At 34.1% G+C, this 27,531-nt stretch overlaps 2 protein-coding genes across 2 annotated transcripts; both read left to right on the forward strand.

Moving 5' to 3' along the window:
• Positions 1 to 12,621: 12,621 nt before the first annotated feature.
• On the forward strand, positions 12,622 to 13,505 carry LOC129952364 (uncharacterized). Its single transcript, XM_056064913.1, has one exon. The coding sequence runs from the start codon at positions 12,847 to 12,849 to the stop codon at positions 13,336 to 13,338; it is 492 nt and encodes a 163-aa protein (XP_055920888.1). The 5' UTR covers positions 12,622 to 12,846; the 3' UTR covers positions 13,339 to 13,505.
• A 7,284-nt stretch (positions 13,506 to 20,789) lies between these two features.
• Positions 20,790 to 21,808, forward strand: LOC129952709 (uncharacterized). Its single transcript, XM_056065494.1, has one exon. It carries the CDS (start codon positions 20,819 to 20,821, stop codon positions 21,707 to 21,709), a length of 891 nt encoding a protein of 296 aa, XP_055921469.1. The 5' UTR covers positions 20,790 to 20,818; the 3' UTR covers positions 21,710 to 21,808.
• The last annotated feature ends 5,723 nt before the right edge of the window (positions 21,809 to 27,531 follow it).

The following is a 27,531-nucleotide window of genomic DNA, read 5'->3' on the forward strand; positions in this document are numbered from 1 at the left end:
CTTTCTGGCAGAAAAGATGACTTTGAAAACTTTACTTAGGTTCAAACCCTGGCATAACGTACGCATAAGCAAACGTTGTAGTTCCTCAAGAGATCGAGACCATGCTATGTTTGTGGGATGCAGGTTGTACAGAATACTAGTCACCTAAGGAGATCGCCATTAACAAATGCAAAGCCGAACCTTCGAAGATGCTTTTTTTGGAAACAGACAAAGTTCTGTAATGGCTTTTTGTTTGTTTAGCTGCATGTGGTATATTTTTTAAGAGCACTGGAGGTGGTAATGGTGGTGCTTTTCTTAAAGAACTTTTCGGTCAAGACACAACATACATTCCGTACAAAAAATAATTCTTCTTTACCATAGCAATTAAATGTAAAATGCACGACTGGGTCGCACGAGCTTGATCCTTAAAGCAAAGAGTCTGTTTAAAGTACCTATATAAGATTTAAAAATATACCTGTTCAATAAGTTTTTCTTCAAAGATATAAATGTCATTTGACTTGTCAAAAAAACCGCGTGATTCATCCCAAGACACAGCTCATCCTAGGACAACTCATCCCGGAAATAAAAAATACTTGTAAGCATACTTAACGAATGGGCTCTCAACAGCTTCAAACCATTTAAAGCGGCAGGACCAGATGGTATAATACCAGTCGAATTACAAAAGGCTTCTGAATAATTGCACCAATCCTTGAGGCAATTTTTACCAGCTGTCTTTACCTGGTCCATGTTCCCTCGGCATGGGGGGAAGTTAAAGTAATTTTTGTACCCAAAGTAGATAAATGCTCGCAAGTCAATCCTAAATATCTACGATCTATAAGTCTATCATCATTTCCTCTTAAGGTCTTGGAAAGATTGAGTGATATCCATTTAAGGACAAGTATTGATACAAGACTTCTGTTTTCGTCTCAACATGCCTACTGTAAAGGTTAATCGGTGGAAACATCGTTACGCACCTTAGTACGCACCGTCGAATATTCCCTCCATCATAAAGAGTTCACTATGGTTGCTTTCCTTGACATCGAAGGCACATCTGCAATCACATCTGCACTAACATCTCTAAATGTAGAGAGTTCGCTTCGGGAGTCAATTCATTTAATGCTTACTAGCAGAATAATTAACTCAAAACTGGGCACCTCTTCTAGCAGACGATTCGTTAGCAGAGGGACACCGCAAGGTGATGTTCAATTCCCTCTCCTCTGGAACCTAGTGGTGAATGAAATCCTAACTAGTCTGGATGCGAAGGGTTTCAGAGTGATAGCCTATGCGGACGACGTTGCTATAGCATTTCAGGAAAGCATCTTAATATCCTAAAAGAACTCTTACAAAATGCCTTGGACAGACTAATACTCTGGGCTGATCGGTGTGGACTGGGTGTTAACCCACACAAAACCGATCTGGTTTATTTTCGAGGAGATACAAAATTCCATTTGTCAACCCTCCTTATATTAAAGGAATCCAATTAAAATTCTCAGACGATGCTAAATACCTAGGTCTTGTCTTAGACAAAAAACTAAATTGGAAACGCAACGTACAGGAAAGAGTCAAAAAAGCTACTGTAGCTCTCTTTTCTTGCAAAAAAGTTATTGGTAATAAATGGGGTTTACAACCCAGAATCACGCATTGGCTATACACATCGGAAATCAGATAGATTTTAACGTACGGTGTGGCAGTATGGTGGACTGCTTTAGAGAAAGGTATAAACAGGGATAAGATAAGTCCAACGTTCAGCTTGCCATGTATAAGCGGATCGCTTCGCACGACCCCGTCTGCAGCACTGAACACCTTGCTCTACCTTACACCTCTTGACATATTTAGCTATTCGCCTCAATGCTTCGGCGCAGTGGACTTACAACAACATTGGCCACTCCGTAATTCCAAGGTACTTAGAATCAATTCTACACCATCCCCCAACTACAATTCGACAGAAACTTCCAGATTTCTATACCTACCAGATCTTTTTGGAAGGATAGGACATTCTTGGAGGATGAGTCAATCCATTTTTACACAGATGGCTCAAAAACCAAAGAAGGGGTTGGTGGAGGTGTGTATTCTGAACGACTGAAATTAAGTATCTCATTCCGCCTTCCCAATCATTGTAGCGTGTTTCAGGTGGAACTTTTGGCGATTAAGGAAATCTTCTTTTGGCTCAAAGTAAACGTGATATCAACATCTGATATCCGTATTTTCTCTGACAGCCAGGCCGCTATCAAATCTCTGGACTCTGTCTCTACAAACTCTATAACAGTCCATAACTGTCGAAGATCTCTAATGGAGATGGCGCAACAGTTTAATATTCACCTTTGCTGGGTGCCGGGCCATAGAGACATTCCAGGTAACTGTAAGGCAGATGAACTCGCCAGGAACGGTACAGTACAGCCCATGCTACCACGTTTGGCAAGTACTGGCATACCAATCGCTACTTGTAAACTGTTTCTAATGCAAGACGCTGCGAGTAGGGCAGGCACCAGGTGGAACAACATCTCCACGTGTCAAGCCACAAAAAACATCTGGCCAACACTGGATATAAAACGTTCAAGGTGCTTGGTCTCTCTGAGCAGATCGCATATAAGCTCGATAATAGGTGTCATAACCGGACACTGTCTAATAGGAAAGCACGCCATGAGACTAGGCGTATTCTCAAATGACTTTTGCAGAAGCTGTATGGACGAGGAAGAGGAAGAAACGGTTCTTCATCTTCTCTGCACATGCCCTGCTCTAGCTCGAAAACGCAAGAATTTCCTAGGAGAATTCTTCTTTAACGATCTAAATCATATCAGTATAATCAGCCTCTCACGTTTCGTAAGGGACTCTAACTGGTTCCATTGAGCTTAGGAGGAAGCCTCAAGATTCATGTGGTATCACAATGGGCCATTAAACTGGCCTAAGTGTGTCCGTTTCCATCTTGGACAGCCACTATAACCTAACCTAACCATACTTAACGAAAACAATTGTTTGTTTATTCAATTAGTTCCTTCAAAGCTTTTTCATTTGGATAGCTTTATTTTAATTTAATATTAGAAGAACCAGGATGGAAAGCAAATTATCTGAAGATAAGAAAGAGGAAGAACATTGTACAAATGTTTAAATTGTAAAGCGATCGCCTATTGGTTGTGTAGTTAGGCAGGTGTCTAAAACGAATAAAGAATATTTCATAGGCATGCTCAGCCATGTTTATGATGATAATGAAGGAATGTTATTAGCAGGTAGAAGGTACTTACTACAATCCAATCACATTGCTTCTTTCCTACAAGTTTTCAGCGCAAACATGAAGTTATAACGTTCAGTTTATTAACTTCCCATAGGAAGTTATTGAAATGGGTCCGATTTGTCAAATTGAAAATTTTGACATTTCTTGACGTTTCAAGGTCCCTAGAGTCGAAATAAAAGATTTTTAGAAAGATGTCTGTGCGTGCGTGTGTACGTCCGTACGTCTGTACCTCCGTACGTTCGAGACGTTTTTTTCGTCGTCCATAGCTCAACAACCAAAAGAGATATCGATTTCAAGTAAATTTTGTGATTCAGAAAATAAGGCAGAAAGATGCAGAAAGGACTCTCAAGAAAATTGCGTTTATGGTTTTTTTACCATAGCAGTTTGAAAAAAATGTGAACATTTTGGTTAACCCTAAATATCTTACGAACCAAAAACGCTAGAAACTAGAATGTAATTTTATATAATGTATTGTAACGTGATATTAAAGAAGTATATTTTTTGAAAAAAATCCATTTAACGGTTTTTTTTATAAATCAAAAAAACTGAAAAAAAATGTGTCACCTCTAACACTTTACGACTTAAATATGATTTCATCTCCAAAACAATTTTGTGCAATCAAGAATAATGTTTTTGACTTCTGATAAAATTTTGAGAAAAATCGAATTGACATTTTTTTAACAAAAAATAAAAACCTAAAAAAAATCTTTTAAAAAATTGTAGATATTGGCTTTAAACTACTTTTATCTTTCAAAAAATATTGTTGTTAACATTCAGAAAAATTTTGAAAAAAAAAATCGAATTGACAGTTTTTGTACAGAAAATTAAAAACCAAAAAAAAATTTAACAAAAGTTGGTAAAAATTGATTTTCGACTCAACTATCTTTTCAAAAATTTGAAATATTGGCTTCAATCAAATCGACAGACGGGATGGGAAGTTATCAGTGTGGGTCGCATCCCAGCCTTTTTTTCGTTAAATTTTAAAAGATACAAGCATACGAACAAGTCCAAGAAATTGCTGTTCATGTGTTGCTTTCAGTCAGGCTCTTATGCGTTTTGGATTTTAGTTATGAAGTGACACGTAAGTAGTGGTTGTAGAGGTGATAATAAAGGAATAGGGCTAATAAGCGGATTCATGTTTGTGCCCAGCTTTTCAAAAATGTTACTGGGGCTTCTCAAAACAGACTCAAACTGCTAGCAAGGTAAGATATTTTTCAATGTAAGAAAACATAAATAACTTTCAATGCCTGTTCCTAAGATACTTTTTTTTTTAAATTCATTTTTATTAATTCATTCTTAAACCTATCTTGAAGCCAGACAAAAATTCATAAAACTAGCCTAATTATCCATAACTTACAACTAACGTAATGGTCCCATACGGACACTCTAAGTTAAACTATAACACTAACTACTAATGCCTTTCGGCCCTAAGATCTATTTTAACTTCAATTCAATTTTATTTATTTTTTTATTAAGTAGAAAATTTAAAAAAAACTAATATCAATACCCTTTTTATTTTTGCTTAAAAACTACTTAAAATAAGGTCCCTAATATAAAACTTAAAACTAACTTAAACTACCTATTCTACCTATGAACTACTTAAAACTAGAACAACCACAGCAGCAAATCTAACTATCTAACATTTTTGTTTTTTATATTTTGTTGTCTTTTTTTTTTTACTTTTATTTATTTTTTTTAAATGTTTTTTTTTTTTTTATTTTTTTGCTTTTTTTTTGTATTTTTTTTTTGTGCCACCATGCCTATTCTACTTAAAACTAAACCCTAATACTATTAAACAAGTATGTAAGCCGTCCAAGGCTTAAAACCCCATCCCGACTACCCACTATCAAGTGCCGATTGAAGCCACCAAAACTGGTTCTCCTGCTTCACCCTATCAGTTCGGTCCCGTTCGGACACAGCCCTACTGAACCGAAGGAGCTCTGCTCCACCTTGTGCCATGACGTCCCGATTGTACAGGAGTCGCCTATCCACGGTTCTTAGTCTGACGTGGTAGATTAACGGAACTGCCAGTCTAACCTGTATCAGACCGCATTTGTCTAAAAAGAGGAATGCCTCTGGTGGAATGAAGCGTTCGTCGTTCGGATAGAACGCCTCGAAAATTAAATTGTTGGTCGAAGACATAGCTCTTGCAATGTGACCTCGAACGAGTTTTATCACGAAATTGTCAATTCTGTTGATTCGAGCCCCGTTGTATAGGATCTCGTTGGAATAGTAATGCACATAAGAAGATTCGGCTGTTCGATATAAGCCGGTACAGCGTCGTAAACACTGCCGCTCGAACACCCGAAACTTCTCTATCTGGGAAGGGGCAACGTTGAACCACGCAGGACAACCATAAACGATCATTGGCCGTATGAGGGCCAGGTAGCAAATTACCTTCACTCTGGGGTCAAGCCGACTGCTAAAAAACAGCCGTTTCGTCAGAGCGAAGGCTCCTCTGGCCCTGGTCAGAGCAGCATTTATATACCTGTCGAAATATAAATACTGATCTAACCAGATACCGAGTTACTTCACTACACTTTTGCTCGCTAATGGCTGCCCGTGAAGATCAACGATGACCATCTTGCGCCAATTCTTACACGTATCCCTCGTGGCCATAGCCAACGGAGTCCGGAACAGAATTGTCTCTGACTTCAGGACATTTATTTTCAGTTTCCAGTCGTCGCAATATCGCTTAATCTTGTCGAAATCACGCAGCAAGAGAATTCTAATAACCTCAACCTTTCGGGCCGTTCTGTACGCAATTAGATCGTCGGCGTACGCAATTGCCTTTGTAAGACTACCTATGTATCAGATCGCTGGTGTAAATGTTGAAGACCATTTTTAATTGAGAATGTTGTGGTAGAAGTTACATTACCACTTTTGACAACAAACTTTCTACCGTTAAGCATATCATAAAGTATATATACAACAATGGCTTGCTTATGCCAAGCCTGCTCAGTTTTAGGTAAAGACTAAAGACCTTCTAACCATACGTTGTCAAAGGCCTTTTCCAAATCAACCAGAACAGCACCTGTGCATAGTTGTTTTGATTTATTCTATTGGATATCAGAAACGAGTTTAGACGCAGCATGAATCGTGTCATGACCCGCCTTGAACCCGAACTGTTTATCCGGAATTATTTTGTTGTCCGAAGCCCACTTAGTCAGAGCCCTATTAATGATCTTTTCGAAGACTTTGTTCCTAAGATACCATCTGCATGCCATGGATATACCCAAGGAGAGACGAGGTGGAGATAGATCCACAACCACCGATGGAGAGGTCTCCGAAGCAGTTCGGAAGCATATTTCTTCTTTCTATTGTCGTGAAAGTCACTATTCCCGCAATAAAACTAAGTTATCTTGCACCGGAACTCAACAAAAAGAAAATGTTTGATATGTTTGTTAAGTGCCAGGACCAAATGGAAGACCAAAAAGTTCGCTTGCGAAATACAAACAAATCTTCTACTCCAATTTCAATCTTGGATTTGGAAATCCGCATACTGACAGATGCTCAACTTGCAAAACTTTCGATGTGCAGTTCATGAAATTTAAAAACGACTCAACTCGGCTTCAAGAAGAACGGACAAAAAAGAAACTACATATACTTCGGGCCAAAAAGTTCCATACGATTATGAACAAACGAAAAGAAGGCACAGTCGATATAATTTTCGAAACTGCGCCTTTTTTCTGATACGTGCGCTTCACAAAACAAGTACACCATAATGATGATAGCCTTAATGTATTTTTTGGAATAAGTACCATTTTTTCAGACATAAAGCATTATTTTCCCATAAGTGGTCATAGTTATATGGCACCGGATCGGGTATTTAGACGCATAGAAAAATGTTACCGTAAAAAGGAAAATATTGTTTCGCCGAATGAGTACTTCGAAATACTCCAAAAGCACGGAAATTTACGTCAAATAGGTGTGCACTGGAAAGTGTTCGATTTTAAAAAAGTATCAAAGCAACTTTTCAAGACGAAGCTGCCTTTTAAAATAAGTTCCTCTAGAGTTATCACTTACAATAAAGAGGACAACAAAAAAGTAGTTATTGGCGTGAGTAACACTTATATTGGCCTACCGATCATTGTCGAGCCACTTAAAAGAAACATTTCTTCTGTATATGATGAATGCTGCCATCTCGATATTGTCCCAAAGGCGAATAAAGTGTCGGAAAAAAAAAATAGACGTGAAGAAACTTATGCAGTTTTTCGTCATACTGGGTGATGCCCAAGAATTTTATCGCGATATTCTTTCTGGAGCCGCTGGTGACTCCATAGAAGACCAGGAAAACTTTTACGATGAGCAAGAAAACTGCGTCTAAAAATAAAACATTGTAAAAAAGAAATTAATAAAAGCTTTTAAAAAACGCAACAAGTGTGTACTTGTTTTATTTTGAAAAAACTGTCGATTTTTACCACTCAATATTTGGTAAGTTTGATACCTCATTATTGTGATTCTTTCGGATTATTGTGGCAAAGTTACCTTTAAGGGTAACTTTTTTTCAATAATTTCTTTACGCAAAAAACCTTCTCTTGACAAATTTGCAAAATGGACTTGTTGAGTTATACTCTTTCTGGCCCGTTTCTTTAACTTGTATTCTTTTATATAGGCGAAAGCAAGTAAAATATGTGTTCTTATTCGTAAAAAATAATATTTTAAAATCATATACATATACAAAGGTACCTAGATAATACTTCTTGATAGACACTTTAAAATAGATTGTTGATTAAATATCTCATATTTATCATCGTTATTTTTTACAATAGTTATAGTAATAAAAGTACATGTACCAAATGCATTAATTCATATAAAAGATAGGAAAGTATTTAAAATTATGTCAAAACAACGTGATCATTCGGGCTCATGCACAGTTAATATAATTTAAAAAAGAAAAACTATTTTAAGATTCGAAATTGTACCTGAAAGTAACTTTGTCTTCAAAAATTTTATAAATCAAAAAACCCTTGATTTTTCATATTTTTTTTTGAAAATCGTTAGAGCGTTTTTTTTTTTTAAATAATTTTTTATATATGTATAAAATTTTTCAATCTTGTTCTAAAGATACATATGTATGTTTGGTACGCAGTTGTTTAGTGATTTTAAATATACGCTCTACATTTGAATTTCGTGAAAAATGTTGACCCGTTTTTGAGATATAGAATTTTGGAAAAAGAAAATTCAATATTTTTTTAAAAAAATCCAAACAATAAAAAATTGCACTTTTGATAATCAAATATTTTCAAAAAAATTTTTGAAATCAGTTGAGAAAATTAAAAACAAAAAACAAAATAACGTTTCTTTGAGCGGTACCTTTCCTGAGCAATACAAAAATATGTTTTTTTTTATTAAATAAAGCCAAGTAAAAAAATGAAATTTTAGAGAAAATTTAAAAAAATCTATCGGAAAATCGAATTTTCGTTTTTTGATTAAAACAATTGTATGGGGGCCACTGTTAGTTTCGATCAAAAAAAAAAATGAAAAAAACGCCTGACGCGAATCTGCTCAAAATATTAACTTCCAAGTTCAACTCAATGGACCCAATGGTTTAGGCTGTAGGAGCGTAGACCCACTTTTTTTAAATTCTCTACCATCGTAATATTATGTTAAAATCTCGATTTTTTTTATGAATGCAAAACTTGCCATATATGTAGTTCCTATATGTCGCAGGTAAAAAAATGATTAAAGCTATATATTTTACGAACCTATAACGCTAGCGTCTAGAATTAAATTTAATATTTTATTTCAAATTAATTAATTATCGGTATTTTTATAAATTAAAAAAAAATTATTGTCACCTCGAATATTTTACGAACAAAAAATAATTGTAACTCCAAAAAATTGTATGCACTGAATAATAATGTCTTCGACACCTGGGCCCTATTTCATAAACATTGACAGGTGACAATTCTACAAATTTGTCACACTTATGTGACAAGTTTTCATTGCATAACGTATTGACTGGTGACATAATTGTCAGTTAAATACAACGACTATTTTGTAGTGACAATTTTGTCGTTGTCAAGGTAAGACAATTTTGTCGTGACAATTTTGTCGTTGTCAGGGTATGACAATTTCGTCGTGACAAATTTGTCACTTTCATATTTTGGGAATATTTTTTAACGTACATAAGAAAGTGAATTGATCTACAGTATTATTTATTTACAAATTGTGTATGCATGTACATAAAAAAAAGTTAAATAACTGTTTTTCTCATTTAGTCTCTGACCTTGTTTACAACTCGTTCCAGAGTATTATTTCAGTTTTAATACTTAAATTACAATGAATAATACTCTAAAAATAAGTGTTCTTAAAATTTTACTCGAAAATAAAAACGTTTTATTTGGAAAATTCAGCGATTCCTTGACCCATGAAGAGAAAACTAACAAATGGATGGAGGTTGCAGACAGAGTTAAATCCCTCAACGCAATGGACTCTAAAAAAGATTGGAAATATTTTCGAGACACTATATGGCAGAATTGGAGAAAGAGAACAATTGTTAATAATAAAAAGAAACATTTATTAGTCATACCACAAATATTTGTAATACTTTAAAACTAATTCTAGGAAAAAATAGACAATAGAAAAAGAACTGGGTCAGGAAGAAGTAAAAAATGCATCATAGACGAAAGTTATAAAATAATTCTGGAAATAGTAGGAAAAGCTTCACCCATTATTGAAGGTATTCCCGTTCCCCAGCCATCTGGAGATGACACTAACGCAACACAAATATATGTGTTAGAGGAAGCGAGCTGCCCAACAAAAGACATCGTTTGGAAGAACCAAGTAGGAATCAAACAGTTAACACAAAACATGAAATTGAAAAAAAAAATGTTGGAATTAAAATTAAAAATCTTAGAAAGGGAATGTTATCTTAAAGAATTGGATGTATTACAAAAAGAGAGAGAACTAAAGCTCTAACCTTCAATTTTTACAAGAAGATAAAAGATTTATTTTGCAAGACTATATTTTTTATTCATAAGTTAGGAGAGTAAAATGACTTTCAGTTCACCAATTTTGTTGTTTATTTAAGAAAATCTGGATACAATCGTGCGAAAAACATCAATCGATGTAGGTTCGTTGACTTCCACTTCGTTGGTTGTGACATCTTCTTTTTCAAGTATATCTTCAGCATCTTTAATGTTACATTTGTTGAGAACATGTTTACAAAATTTGATTGTATTCTTCTTTACCATTATCATCGTCCATCATTTCAAATGGTGTATGTTCACTTCCCAAACGATTTTCCAAGTTATGCAGTATTGTGCAAGTCAAAATAACCTTGCATGCAGTTGCTGGTGACAACCTCAAATAGTTAAGGCAAGGATGCCCAATGCATTTTCTACAAGCCTCCTCGTTTTCTTATGAGCCCTCAAAAATCTTAATAATGCTTCAGATTGTTCAACTTGGGGTGGAATAACTGGTGTTATCAGCCAACTTTTTCGCCCATAACCGCTGTCTCCTAAAATTATAGCATTTGGAAATGGCCTCCATCCATTTTCCCAGCGTGCGTCGCGTCGTCGTGCTAATGAGCTATTCCTTAAAACCCTAGCATCGTGAACGGATCCAGGCCAGTGTGCAGAAACATAAAAAAACTCCAAATTTGGGCCGCATACAAACATGGCATTAATTGAGTGGTCACCATTTCTGTCAACAAATGCTGGCTCATTATCAGTTGGTGCATCAATTCTTATTAATGAACCAGCAATAATGCCAGCAACCCAAGAAAAATTAGCAAAATGTCTAAAACGTGCAGGTATAGATAAAATATTTTCCGAAGGCCAGCGGATTTCTTCCCCCATTAGTTTATCTACTGCAGATTGCAAAATATCTTGACGCAGCGCTGAATGGAAGTTTTAGAAACACCCTGTCCATCAGCAACTACATGGTACTGAGCTCCACTTTCAAACCAGTGTAAAGCACATCAAATTTGGGTCTTAGCATCAAGAGCATGGTTTCTTTTTGTGGGATGCTGAAGGTGATGACCGATTTTTAACAAAATATATTCTGCTGTTGTTTTGCAGACGCGAAATTTTTGCTTAAATTGATAATCACTTAATGAAGCGAAATCATTATTTATCCTTTGTCTAAAAACTCGCGTTCGTGATCACTTTCACTTGAAAACATTATATTAAAATAAAATTGTCACCTTACGACCGAAACTCAATTGCCTGTCACAATTGTCAACTATATACTGACAAAATTGTAATTTGTACCATTTTTTCTGTTTCATAAAAAAATTGTCACTACAAATTTGTCGGGGAATTTGTAACAATTTTTAAAAAAAATCCCTGACAATTCATTGTCATGACAATTTTTTTATGATCCGAAATCTTGACAACTTTGTAAAATTGTCAGGGAATTTGACAAAGTTGTCAATTTTTTTATGGGACCGAATTTATACAATTTTCAGGTTTGTCATTTACAAATTGTCACCTGTCGCTCCTGTCAATATTTACGAAATAGGGCCCTGGTAAAATTTTGAGAAAAATCGAATTTTCTTACAAAAAACAAAACATTATTAAAAGTTGGTATGGATTGATTTTCGACACAAATATCTTTTCAAAAATTTAAGATATTGGCTTTAAACTAATTCAATTTTTTAGAAAATATTGTTTTCGACATTCAAACATTTTATAAAAATCCAACAGTCAAAAATATTGAAAATTGTTGTTCGATTCTCTATATCTGTAGAACAAACAAAGATATTGACCTAAAAATGGTTTCTCTGTGATAAATTTTCTAGAAAAAATATATTTTCTTATACAAGAAATAAAACCTTTAAAACATGCTACTAAAACTGTTGAGAATTGGCTTTCGACTAAAAATTAAGTTTCTGGTAATTTTTAGTTAATTTTTTAGAAAAATTCAACTGGCAACTTTTTTAACAATAAACGGAAACCAACAAAAAATCGATAAGAAATAGTTTTCGAATCAAGTATTTATAAGGAGAACAAAGAAAAATATTGACTTCAAATTATTTATCTCACACAAAATATTGTTATGAATATTTTGTTAAAGTTTTAAGCAAGACGCATCTACAGACGGGATGGGAAGTCATCACTGCGAGCCGCATCCCAGACTTTTTTATGTAACGCAGAGCATCTTTTAGTTTTAACCACGCAGCAACCTTACAGGCGCGTAAGATTGGCATATCAATTCTGAATTCTCATCAATACTTCAGTGACAAAATTGTCATATTTTATGACTTTTTCCCTTTATTTAAAAATATCTACCTGTGGTGGGAGGATTTCAAAATATTGTCATAAAAGGATATATTTACGATCATCTTCATGTTTATTGTCTTTATTAAACTCATTGTAAAAATTGAGTTATCCTCAATAAATTAAATTTACTTACCGTTTACACAAAAATCAAACTTTTCTACCTGCTTTTGATAGTCATTCTATTTAAAAACATTATATACACATGTGGGAATTTTTTGATGAGTCATTGAACTTTTGACAAGGACCACATCCTTAATCAAATATTTAATTACTTATCTACTTTTTTCGGTCTAAAGGTAATAATAGTATAAATATTTGAAAAACATCCTTCTTTGAATTAGTTCCAAGATAAAATCAGAAGAGAATAGACCGTCTTCCTAATCTGTATCCGAATGTGAATAAGGCCATATGATCTTTCCGAAAATACGAACTCACACAAAAATGGGCAATTGCATTCGAAAGACGTATCAGCCTATGGATTTATACCAAGCACCGTCCCTGGAAGAGGTTCTACCAGAATTTTCAGAGACTTCTGCCTTAAGTCTTGATGCCAATATCAACTACAATCTTCACCTATATTTGTATCAGAAACAAATGCAACAAAAAGATCGGGAATTAATTACTTGGTGCATCTCAAAACTGGCGCTTACCGAAGATATAATTCGAATCAATCAATCAAGACTGCATCAGAATATGTTCAGTATTGATTTATCAACATTAGATGAGATCTGCAAGGAAATCGAACAATTAGAAGAATACCGAAAAAAGTTAATTGATTTGATAAAACATCTGAAAAAAATCAACGGTAGACCTTCTTCGAAAAATGCTAGAAAAAAACGTTCTCATAAGTGTGCCATAAAAATTATAACAGCTCTTACTGAAGCTATAACCAAAGTATAAATATATTTGGCTAATTTCTGAAGAATAAATTGAAAAATAAATACAAAACTTGGAACTCAAAAAAAAAAATTACGAGTTTCACTAGTTATAGGTTTAGTAAATGTAAATAAATGTTCCGAAAAGGACCTATATTTCTATAGGTTTCGTCAACGGTCGAACTTCGTTTCGTTTAAAGGTACTTTAGATTAATATTTAAAGAAAAATAAATATTTAATAAAATTAAAAAAATCAAGTATTTCATGTTAAACGACGACGTGTGTGTAACACTTTTCTCATTGAATAGAGCTTTTTATTTTTTAGCATGGGTTACTCTTGGCACTTTATTTTGTTATCACGCGCCATTACTATGAGTAAAATAGGCGTTTTCTAAATTCAGTGGCTCAAATCTTTATTTCGCTTCAAAATTACCGAAAAGTAATATTTTCCACTCTCCGTTTTATTTTAATTTACTATTTTCAAAATGACAATTCCGAAAACGGAATTTTCGTACCTGGCACCTCGCTTTCGAATGTCGAAAGAATGTGTGCAGTAAAACTTATTATATTTTTTTTCTTGTATATGTTGGAAGTATAATATAAAGCAAAAATTAATAATTTTGCAGCGTTTAGCTATTTTTTTTGCCAAACCACCCAGAACTCACCACGTGAAGGTAGCTGCTTTTGAGTTCCGCCCAAAACCCACACCAACCATCCAACCATTTGAGTGCTTTTTTACTCATTTGGTGTTTCCATAGCGATACTCTTTTTTGTATGAAACTTAGACTTTGCTTTTCTTGAAGCTATTCTAGCTCTTATAAGCGCATCCCTGTTTTTGTATCCAAAAACTTCAGGTTAAGCTCAATGGTTACCAGTTTAAGACATCGCTCAACGCTTTGAGTGTGGCATGGGAATCGAGGATAAGGTATATTTTGAAAGTCTCCGCAGTTAATAAAACTGGAAACAATGTCATCGGTAAGGAATTTGGTGACAGGTGGTTCAGTAACTTTAAATTCCTGAAAGTTGATTAAATCCATATATTGCGAAATAATTTTCCATAAGTGGTATGAGCCATCTTTGCAAGAAGGATGACTTTTAATTGTAAACCATACTGGAGCATAAACACGACCAACAAAGTTAACTAAAACTACCAAATTATCGGATGGATTTTAAGTTCCTATATAAAGCCTCATAATCCTGTTTGCGGCAGTCAGAAAACGAGCATGTGATAATTTTCCAGGGTTTCTTGACAATAAAGATATTATGACATGTAGGTATTTTTAGTCACAGCTATGGTTATTCTGGTATTGGAACAAAGTTTTTCTGATCCATCTTTTCACAACATTCTAAATTCTTGCCAATAAGCTCAGAAAACCCAAATGGACCTGTTTTCTGACCATCCAAATTTTGTAAAAGATGTCGAAGTGGCAGCTCATTGCAATGAAGCAATCAAATGTTCCATTGCAAAGACCTTTTTAGTGTTTCTTCGATCAATCTGATTACACCACCCTTTGAACCAGTATTTGAAATAGTTCCGTCACAGATATGGCAACAAGGTTAACCAATGAAATTTGTTTGGAATCACCAAAAATCTTATTTGAATTTCCATCGCTATGAGAAAGATGTCCCACGTAGTGTGAACCAGGTTCTTGGACAAGAGAAATATGTTCTTCAACAGAAATTGTATGGTACGTGTTTTCACCAATCTTTGACATAGTTTAAGTTCGATCTTTCGACCATTAAAATAAATGGCCTCAACCTGAGATTGATTGTATAGAACGTTTATTTGAAATTTTTGTCTGATTCCAAACCTCGAACGCCTTATCTTAGAACGATCTATGACTTTTGATTGGTATTCTTGAGAAATGAAGCCAACGTCTTGCAAAACACTACTTGCGATTATAGCTGCATTCTATCTGATACACCTGTTCGATCGCAAGCAGTTCCCAAACTAGGTAGTTTTAATTGCATTTGGTTTGTGTATGGTTTAATTGTCTTTGTTAACTTCCCATAGAATGTTATTGTAATGGGTCCGATTTTTAAAATTGAAAATTTTGACATTTCTCGACGTTTCAAGGTCCCTAGAGTCGAAATAAAAGATTTTTAGAAAGATGCCCGTGCGTGCGTGAGTACGTACGTTCGTAAGTCCGTACGTTCGCTTTCCTTGACATCGAAGGTGCCTTTAACAACGTGGACACATCTGCAATCTCATCTGCACTAACATCTTTAAATGTAGAGAGTTCGCTTCGTGAGTTAGTTCATTTAAAGCTTACTAGCAGAATAATTAACTCAAAACTGGGCAACTCTTCTGGTAGACGATTCGTTAGTAGAGGAACACCGCAAGGTGGTGTTCTATCCCCTCTCCTCTGGAATGAAATCCTAACTGGTCTATATGTGGAGGGTTTCAAAATGATAGCCTATGCGGACGAAGTTGCTATAGCAGTTTTAAGAAAGCATCTTAACATCCTAAAAGAACTCCTACAAAATGCCTTGGACAGACTAATACTTTAGGCGTTAACCCACACAAAACCGATCTGGTCTTATTTTAGAGGAGATACAAAATTCCATTTGTCAACCCTCCCTATATTAAAGGAATCCAATTAAAATTCTCAGACGAGGCTGAATACCTGGGTCTTAGCTAAAAAATTAAATTGGAAACGCAACGTACAGGAAAGAGACAAAAAAGCTACTGTAGCTCTCTTTTCTTGTAAAAAAGCTATTGGTAATAAATGGGGTTTACAACCCAGAATCACGAATTGGCTATACACATCGGTAATCAGACAGATTTTAACGTACGGTGTGGCAGTATGGTGGATTACTTTAGAGAATGGTATAAACTGGGATAAGCTAAATGAAAGTTCAGCTTGCCTATGTATTAGCGGAACGCTTCGCACGTGCCCGTCTGCGGCACTGGAAACCTTGCTCTACCTTACAACCCTTGACATATTTAGCAAACAAATAGCTGCAAGCTCTGCTATTCACCTGAAAGATTCGTCGCAGTGGACTAACAACAACATTATGGCCACTCCGTAATTCTAAGGTATTTAGAATCAATTCCAAAGCACACAGACTACACCATTCCCCAACTGTAATTCGACAGAAATTTCCAGATTTCTATACCTCCAAGATCTTATTGGGATTATAGGACATTCTTGAAGGATAAGTGAATCCATTTTTACACAGATGGGTCAAAAACAAAAGAAGGGGTTGGTAACGGTGTGTACTCTGAACCACTGAAATTAAGTCTCTCATTCCGCCTTCCCAATCATTGTAGCGTGTTCCAGGCGGAACTTTTGACGATAAAGTCTTGTCCTGGCTCAAAGAAAACGTGATATCAACATCTTTCTCTGATAGCCAGGCTGCTATCAAATCTCTGGACTCTGTCTCTACAAACTCTATAACAGTCCATAACTGTCGATCATCTCTAATGGAGATGACGCAACAGTTTAATATTCACCTTTGCTGGGTGGCGGGCTATAGAGACATTCCAGGTAACTGTAAGGCAGATGAACTCGCCAGGAACGGTACAGTACAGCCCATCCTACCACGTTTGGCAAGTACTGGCATACCAATCGCTACTTGTAAACTGCTGATAATGCAAGAACAATATCACCACGTGTCAAGTCACAAAAAACATCTGGCCAACACTGGATTTAAAACGTTCAAGGTGCTTGCTCTCTCTAAGCAGATCGCATATAAGCTCGATAATAGGTGTCATAACCAGACACTGTCTAATAGGAAAGCACGCCACGAGACTAGGCGTATTCTCAAATGACTTTTGCAGAAGCTGTATGGACGAGGAAGAGGAAGAAACGGTTCTTCATCTTCTCTGCACATGCCCTGCTCTGGCTCGAAAATGCAAGAATTACCTAGGAGAATCCTTCTTAAACGATCTAAATCATATCTATATAAATAGCCTCTCACGTTTCGTAAGGGACTCAAGCTGGTTCCATTGAGCTTAGGAGAAAGCCTCAAGATTCATGTGGTATCACAATGGGCCATTAAACTGGCATAAGTGTGTCCGTTTCCATCTTGGACAGCCACTATAACCTAACCTAACCTATGGCAGAAAGATGAAGAAAGGGCTCTCAAGAAAATTGAGTGAGAGTTTTTGTTTACTATAGCAGTCTAAAAAAAAGGTGAACATTTTGGTTAAACCTAAATATCTCATGAACCAAAAACAATAAAGACCTGAATTAAATTTAATATAATATATTGTGGCGTGATACCAAACAAGTATATTTTTTGAAAAAAAAATCCAATTAACGTTTTTTTTTATAAATCAAAAAAACTGAAGAAAACAAATTTGTCACCTCGAAAATTTTACGAATCCAAAATGATTTTATCTCCAAAACCATTTTGTGCAACGAAAAAGACGTTGTTAACATCTGGTAAGATTTTGCAAAATACTTATTGACAGTTTTTTATTGATAAAAATTAAAAACCTAAACAAAAATTAGTCAAAGTTGGTAAAAATTTAATATCGACTCAAATATCTTTTCAAAAATTTGAGATTACGGCTTTCAACTAATTTTATCTTTTATGAAATATTGTTTTCAACATTCGGTACAATTTTGAGGAAAATCGAATTAACATTTTTTTTACAAAAAATAAATACCTTAGCAAAAAGACACAAATGTCATGGCGGATTGAACAGCCAAGATAAATCTGTAGTTAAATGGATATTGGTTGGAATCATTGAATTTGTATTTCGTTCGCTTAGGTTTCGAAGCGTGAGCGATTTCTTATATCTAAGATCTTCTGCTTAAATTTCTCACTTTATCCAGTAGTGGTTTTACGGCGCTTTTTAGGACGTACTCCCTGTTGTAAGGGACCGTCTATAGCTAGTAACATCCATCAATAAAAATTGAAACAGGACGAATCTGAAATGTTTTACTGATGAGCGTTTATAGCAATCAGTAAATTTACGTTATTACATTAAATTTCACTTTGAGGCCTGCCAACACAGACATTTTTTTTACTGTTGCTTTCATCAGTAAAATTTTTAATGATGTGATCGGAACAGTAAAAATTTGGAACACCAACAGCAGTCATGTGTTCAGTAAAATGAAATTTGATAACTAAAAAATAAATTTGATAAAACTTTAAATGTATTGTTTCTTAAAAAAAATACTTGAATATAAGATGTATCTTATTGCATCAATCTTTTGTTAGAAATAAATCAGTAACGTCCTCAAAAACTAAAAACAAACATTTTACTGACAGCTATAACCGGCCCCTAACCCGAGGAAGTGGCTCCTGCTTTTGGTTTGGGATTGTTTTTCACATGTAAACTTTCGTCTGATTTGTCTGATGGATTTTGGTGGCATAAGTTCTAATATCACTTCAAAATGACTCTATTGTAAGTTTTTAAGAGATCACCTTTTGGAGTTAAAAAAGAAAAATTGTTGAAATAGTTTTTATTAAATGAATCTCGTGAAGATTTTTTAAAGCTTTCCGGTGATGTGTAGACTTTGTAAAGTGACCTTAATGACCAACAGTAGTCAGATATCATGTTCTTATCCCAGAAAACCTGGTAGCGCTCTTACATGACGCGTAAGTCTTGATGCATACGCTCTCCCTGCTCTTCGCTCATATTTCCTAAATTTTCCGGAAACCTGTCCAGGTGACTGTGGAGGAAGTAGAGTTTTATGCTCATATTGCACCCCATATTTTTTAACTTTAGCAGAAGGTCTTCTACGAGTTCGATATAATTTCCAGATTTCTTATTTCCGAGAAAATTTTGAATTACAGCGACGAAAGCTGTCCAAGCCTTTAGTTCTAACTTAGTCATAGAATTTATAAATTGGGTATCTTTCGGCAGTTGTTTGATTTGGGGGCCATCAAAAATACCGGCTTTAATCTTTTGCATTGTGACCCGAGGAAATTTTTAACAATAAATTTTTGATATCTGAATAAATGGTAATATCATTTTCTTCGAAAAGATAACACCGTAATTCTTTACTTCTCTCACAATAAAAAGTTATTTTAGCATCTGAGGAAAGCACATTTTTTTCTTTCAATCTTGAGACTTAAATCTCTTACAAGATCATTTAACTCCTTTTGGGAAAAGCATTTTGACTCATTTGCTTGCATCAGTATCATTTTGTGATGAGCTTGGTCCTTCAATGTCTTGTTTTAAGGGTTACTATATATTTTTAAGATGAGGAGTCAGGTGAACGCTGCCCTGGACGTTAAACACAACTAGTACTTGGGTACTGCTATTTAGCTCGATTTTTAGTGTTTAAACCGTTTATATTCACGCTACAAAAATAAGAGTCCTCGAGATGATTTCGTGGTTCTCGCCAAATAGTCGGTGTTTCAAACTTGAAGGCACTTCTTTTACCACTTTTCCATAATCTTAAATATTCTACACACGACTAACAAACACAATTGAGAGCAAAGCACTTCTCATTTTTATCCAAGAGGATGCCAAAATACTCAAAATAGGTATTTTTTACAAACTCTGATATAACTTTTTTACGATTTTGTAACACATATTCTCCGCATATGTAGCAAAAATGATCTGGGTTAAAAACCAAAGTCACGTGAGCTGCTAAACAAATTTTAACGGTAAATTTGAAACAAATAAGTCATAAGTAAGTACTATCAATTACTAAATTCGCGGCAACAGACAAAAATATAAATTCTGTAGACCAGTTTAATCCTTTTCTTCAATATTAAGTAATTTTTTGTCAGTCTTTAACTTTGTTATAGGTAAATCTTTAAAAACCTTTTAGATGGTTTTTAGGAATAAGGAAAAACATTTTAATAGTACTTTTTCAATTTTTACGAATCCGTTGATTTCATTAGAGCATAAGATTCTAGGTTTCTGAGAACTTTCTATAGCCTCATAAGTGAGATATGTATTACTAAAAATAATTTCCGGAAAGTAAAAGAAATTTTATCCAGAAGATAAAGATTTTTACTTTCCGAAAATATCATACAATTTATTGTTTAAAACGTTGTTGCATTTTACCTAAGCCTTGCAAACAATGTTTTGTCGTTATTTTTGACTATTTTAAAGAGTAATATTTCAGAAATCTGCTGTTATCAAAAATTGTTTGAAGAAATTCTAGACAACTATGTCCTTTAATGAAATATTTTTTGGTTTTTGCATACCAATTAAATTGCCAATACAATTAAACAAAATTTGTTTTCGTAAATATGTAGTTTAGCTTCAATAGTTGAGACAATTTGTTTCTAGTAATTTACTAATGATGTCTTATACAGGTAAGTACATAATTGCATAAGTCTCGACACCTCAACGATCCTGACAATAAAACTTAATCCAAGACCCATATGAATTTTAAACTCATTTTTCTTAATTCGAAAAGTAATTAGCAAGTCCATCAAATTTAGCAGGTAGAAAAATGTACTACAGTTTTTCTGTTTCACACATTCTACCTGTTTGAGTTTTGTAGTATAAAACGAAAGTATTCATCCTGAAACTATTACTAACCAAATATCCTTCGAAAAGTGCAGATCACATCAATAAACACGCAATGGACATTATAAACGCAGATCATTTAAATTTCTTCGATCCACACGGATACTGTCGATTGGTGATTGCTGATAACAGAAATCGGTTTTTGATACCATGGAAAAGGCGCAACCTAGGCAACGAAGTACAAGAACTACACATAATGAACGACTCCAATTTAATACCGCCATCAACGACGGGATATTTTGAGAAACGCCTCATCTGCAATTTTATCGATGATATCCTAGGAGCCCAGAAGCCCGAAACGTGCGATGCAGAAACTGCAAGACGTAAGCTGTTTCCACCCTCCAGATCAGTACCACGGAAGTCAAGAACAACCCACAAAAATAAAAGAACCCACTCAACTTTATTCAAATTCCGAAATCCACAAAGGGGCACCGTTTTGCGTAAAGTAAAAAAGAACTACTTGAATGAAGCTCGCAAAAACGTTCTAGCCCAAATTGCTCTTGAAGAAAAAAATACCCGACCTGGCTCATCGTCGTCGTCTTCTCTAGATTCCATTGATTCATCAAATGTCCAAAATTGGCGAATGACCGTTGAGGAGTGCCCGAATAAAATTTTTGTAAATCCCAACTTCAACGGAATGCTTCTAGTTAGAACCGATACTGGAGTTTTTCCCATTGAGCCAAGTAAATTGTCAGAGGTGTGCAAATATCATGACAATATGGTGAGACGTCATCCGCCTAAGATTCGAACAGAACATGAGCAGGTAAAGCGCGACTTAAACACTGAAGCGTGCCGTTTAAGTCGAAGAGTAAGTAAACTTGCTGGAATTATTTTAGAAGAACAATATCGTGAAAGGACAGTGGCAAACAATAAGATTGTTGAGGAATCAATAAGATCCATTCATTACTTGAAATCACTTTTGGATATGTTATTGGAAAGAGATTGAAGACGTAAAAATGACGATCAGATTTATAAATGTGATTGTAATAATCATTTAAAAAACAAAATTATGAGAAAAGCTTTAATGTAGGCACATAATATATTTAAGCACTGTAAATATAGAAATAAAAGTTTTAACCTAATATGATGAATTTTCTTACTAAAATGCAAGATGACTTTGGAGCTGAACCAAAGAATACAACTTTTTCTTCTATTCAAAATTTCTTAGATAGTTTCGCCTTTAAATTTCTTGTATCAGCTTCTAGTTTTGAAAATCAGAAGTTATAATCAGGTCTTGTTAACAATTAACTTTATTGAAGGTAACCAGGAGCAAATAATTTACTATGATTTTTATTGTTTCACATTGGTTCTGCTCTCGATGCGCCCAGAACCAAATTTTAAGGATGAAAGATTCGTTACTAGAGTTGCGGTTTTTTTTTAAATAATAATTTACAAGCACTCAAGGGGTTATTTGTACTCTTTATATGTTTATATTTAAACACTGTGCGAACATTAGGAAAATAGGGAAGGATTTAAAAGAAGTTACAGGTTCACATTGGTCTTAAAGTTCTGAAGATCAGAGTGGGAGGAAAAAACAGATTTGGCTTAAGCAATCCCCTTTCTCGATGTGCGATTTAAGAAAGAATCTCTATACTTGACGGTACACCCGAAATTGAGCTCAAGGGTTAACTTATGAGCATTTCTAGAAGTGCGAGTATTACGGCTGAATTTTCGACAGAACAATGTTTGTAAAAATATCGATAAAACAACGAAAGGCATGAAACATTGCGGCGGTGTTCTAGCGATGTAAATGTAAAAAGATATGCGAATTATATTCAAACTTAGGATGGATGAAAGCTTTGTAGATTATAGCCATATAGCCAAATCTGAGGGGGTAAAAAATGTCTAGCATCGTCGGAGAAATCCTAATGATCATTCCTATATGATCATTCCATTAAATTTGATCTGTGATACACATACCGAGTACTGATAGCTGATTGGTTTCCTGGATGCAAGTGCCACTCATAGATAGTGGCATCGGGGGTGTGTTACCCTTTAACGACAGGAGACAGCATTGAATTTTTGAAGCATAAAATTCTACACGGTTTCTGACTCCTGAGTTATTAATTTTTCTGAAAGTAAAGCTGAGCAAAACACACTTACCATTACATTTTAGATAACAGAGCCAGTCATTCTACCATAGATTTATATCTTGCAAATATGCAGGGATTGTTTAAATAAAATGAACTCGGATAACTTACTTGCAGCTATAAGTATTTACTTTCACTTCACCTTAAACTTTGAGAAGTGAAACGTTTGGTTTCGAAAATGCTAATTGGGTAACATTAAAAAGCTAAATGAGAGCAAAACTGAGTAATATTCCTGATATTTCAAATGAAAATTTCAATCAATCTCAAATTGACCAAAATATTGCATTGTTCGCATCTAGTGGACAAGTCTAGCAAACCTTTTTGAAATAAAAAGTAAAAGAATATAAGAAACTTAATTCCAATATTTCCATAGGAAACCAAATTATGATGTCGGGCACTGAAAAAGGACCGTTTTGTAATAATCAATTAATATCTAGCAGTACTACAGGTAACATTTCCGCTCTTTAGTTTCAAACTCAATTAATTTGATTAACACAAGTACTGGTTATAATAATTAACATACATCCAGTTAAAACTGACGACATAAAGGACGTTTCGATTTCTTTGAAAACACGAAAGTCATTTGGTTGAAAATCGTGTATTTAAAACATCTTCTAAGATGTTTAACTCGTGGTTTCAGCTTGTGTATTTTCCAAGCGAACGAAAAGCTGCAAAAGTTATTCCTATTTTATTATTAAATTGCAAATATGTCGGTTACTTAGCAATAAGTTCACTAAGCTTCTTGAGCAAGTGCTTTGAAAAAATAATTTAAAAAAATTTAATGATCTTTATTTACCAAAATAATATTTTACCCACCGTTTGGTTAGTTTTGTTTTCGGCCTTATTAAGACGTTTGCTCTAATTTTCCAATGTAACTTATACAAATTGTAAAGTCCTTTTTATACTCAAGAAAATGTAAACGTGTCCGTGAATAATTTTGTATCCGATACGTTTACTTGTGTTTTCACTTATGACTTTCCTAGACTCCTAAACTGCGAGGCAACTATTTTCGGTGACGATACATGTATATTTTCCACAGATTCAATTGCTTAAATAATTTAAAATAATTTGCCATCTGCACTAAATATGACTCAAAACTATTTTGTTGATTGGAAAATAAAAATAAATGCCTTGGTATCAGATCTAGCGTTATAAATTAAGAATATTAATAATTTACTAACTTTCCCATGTATTTATTTAATTATGAAATTACTTATTTATTTATTTATGTTTTTTGCCAATGCAATTAAAAAAAGGTGAACATTTTGCTAAACCCTAAATATCTCACGAACTAATAACGCTAGAGACATGATATTATGTACTAAACAAATATATTTTTGGAAAAAAATTCAATGAACGGTTTTTTTATAAATAATAAAAAACTGAAGAAAAATATTTGTCACCTCGAAAATATTATGAACAAAATATGATTTTATCTCCAAAACAATTTTGAGCAACTAAGAATAACGTTTTTAACATGTGGAAACATTTTGAAAAAAATCGAAATGACAGTTTTTTTTATCAAAAATAAAAACCTAAACAAAATAAAATTGATTTTCGACTTAAATATTTTTTTCAAAAATTTGAGATTATGGCCTCCATCTTATTTTTATTGTTTTCAACATTCGGACAAATTTTGAGAAAAATCAAATTGACAGTGTTTTTTTTCCAAAACATCCAAACAAAATTGTCGACCCTTTATAGGGTCCTCGGGTCATTTTTGACCCATTTTTGGAGTAAAATAAGGTTTCTCTTAGACTAAATTTCTTAGGGACTTGATATTTCAGGGCTTTTTTAAAAGTTTTAAAACTAATATATTTAGCTTATAAATTTTGTAAAAACATTTGTTATTTTAGGATGCACAGACTTCTTTACGTTCGCGGGCCTCGGGTCAAAATTGATCCTACTGTATAAATAGAGTGTCAATTAGATTTTCTTGTTTATTTGTTCTCAGTTATTGTTGTGCACTTGCATTGTTTTACTAACGGGGCTTTATAGAATTCTTTTTTGACATTTAGTGAATAGCACATGCTTTTGTTTGCAAGTTTGACTTTGCAAGTTTGACTAATTTTTTTATTGAAAATGAGTGATAGTTTCGAAGACCTTGTTGAGGAAGCTGATTCATCGGATAGCAGCTCTAGTTTGGGTGAAATTGCAAGTGCTTCTGGACAAATGATAAAGTCAAAAAATGGCCTAATAACTTATACCAAAAAACCCTCTCAAAAAGGAAGGCCAATATTTGCAGCAACTATGTCACTGAAGACATTCAAAAAAATATCAAGAGTTATCAGGTTCGACAACAGAGAAACTCGAAGTGAACGACGTTTGTTAGACAAATTTGCTCCTATACGTGAAGTGTGGAATCATTGGGTTGAGATTTTGCCGAAACTTTATAATCCATCCGAAAATGTTACAATAGATTGGTAGCATTTAGAGGGAGATATCCTTTTCGACAGTATATTCCATCAAAACCTGCGAAGTACGGAATCAAGTTTTGGGTAATTTGTGATTCTGCAACGAGTTATGCTTGGAACATTCAACCTTATACAGGCAAAGAACTTGGAAGTACACCGGAAAGAAATCAAGAAATCAAGGTATGCGTGTAGTTCTTGATTTGGTTGTAGGCCTAAAGGCATAATCTAACGACCGATAACTTTTTCACGTCTTATCAACTGGGACAAATATTGCTGCAGAAACAGATTACACTGGTTGAAACAATACACTAAAACAAACTAGAATTGCCACCAGAAACTGTAAACGTAAAAGAACGACAAATTTCTTCATCAAATTTTGCCTTTACCAAGGATATATTCCAAAAAAATAAAGCTGTAAATCTTCTGAGCACATTTCATCATGACTCGAGAATAAGTGATCGCGCAGATAATAAACCAGTAATAATATTAGATTACAACAAGTGTAAAGGTGGTGTAGACACATTGGACAAAGCCGTAAGTTGCTACACTTGCAAAAGAAAAACTAAGCGATGGCCCCAAGTGGTGTTCTGTAACATGGTGGATATATTAGCTTACAATTCTTTTGTTTTATTCAAATCGGCTAACTATACCTGGAAAGAAAACTGTCTTGCTAAGCGACGTTACTTTTTGGAAAATCTGGGTATGCAACTTTACCTCGAGCCCCTTTTTCCCTTGAAATCGCAAAAATCGCATCTCAAAACGATCCACAACCTTCTTCATCAACTCAGACGGAAAACAATACAAGAAAGAAAACAACAAAAAGAAGCCGATGTCAGTTATGTCCAAAAACGGATAATAAGACAGGTTTAGTTTGCGATATTTGCTATAAATTTATATGTAAAGAACATTCTAAGACTATCACTTTGTGCACAAATTGTAATAACTGATTATACTTTCATCTTTCAATCTTCAATAAAAAATTTTTAGAGTACTAATAATATTAAAATGTAAACATACCTTTTTTAAAATTCAATAAAATCGTAAAATATAAACTTAACATTTATTTTCATTAAAAATATAAAAAAAATTAAATTATTAACCATACCTGTATTATTTAATCAAATACTATATGGACAAACACGAACGGAAATCTTTAAAAAAAACAGTAATCTGTCAAATTTAACCCGAAGATCTTTTACGTTAGTTACTTTGAGGACCGTATGAAGGATCTTTTCTAAACTTTGTGATATTGGCTTTAAGTTTTATTTTATTTTCTATTTTAAAAAATATTGTTGTCAACATTCAGTGATAGTTTTTTTTTTTACAAAAAATAAAAACCTAAAAAAAAAGAATTATAAAAGTTGGTAAAAATTGGTTTTCGCCTCAAATATCTTTTCAAAAATTAATAATATTAAATTCAAACTAATTTTATCTTATAAGAAAGGTCATTCCAACAAAATTTTGAGAAAAATCGAATCGACAGTTTTTTAACAAAAAATAAAAACCTAAAAAAGCACTACCAAAAGTTCGTAAAAATTGATTTTCGACTCAAATATATTAAAATTAAATATATTGGCTTCAAACTTTGTTTATCTCATAGATTGTTTTCGGCATTTAGTAAATTTTTATAAAAATCCAACAGTCTCACTTACTTACTTAAGCTGGCGCTGCAGTCCGGGGCGGACCTGGGCCTCAACCAACATGCGTCTCCAGCCAGCTCGGTCCCTAGCTAGCTGTCTCCAGTTTCGAACGCTAAGTTGGTTGAGGTCCTCTCACACCTGGGTGCGCCACCTGAGTCGCGGTCTCCTCTGCTACGACAACAGTCAGTTTTGTCAAAAAAATAAAATCTACAAAAAATAGTACGAAAATTTGATAAAAATAGCTGTTCGGTACTCGATATCTCGTTAAAAATAGAAGATATGGACTTCAAATTAATTTCGTTCATTCAATTTGTATTTGTTTATATAAGATAAAAAATGTTTAAAAAATGCTATTGAAATTGGTAAAATAAAAATAATCTGGTTAGCAAAAATAGTTTTCGAAATCAAACTATTTAGTAATTTTTAAGAATAATTCAACTGACAATTAGCGATCCCATACAATTTATTTATGTTTTTATTTTATGTTTATTTACTTCTCGTTTCAATTCGGTCCAGAGGTTTCCATAGGGTTAAGGGCCGGGCTACTTGAAGGCCAATCGATGACATCAACAGAATTATTGGAAAACCATGCTTTAGTTGCTCGCGCAGTATGCTTGGGTCATT

Source organism: Eupeodes corollae, chromosome 3, assembly GCF_945859685.1.
Source record: "Eupeodes corollae chromosome 3, idEupCoro1.1, whole genome shotgun sequence".
NCBI lineage: Eukaryota > Metazoa > Arthropoda > Insecta > Diptera > Syrphidae > Eupeodes > Eupeodes corollae.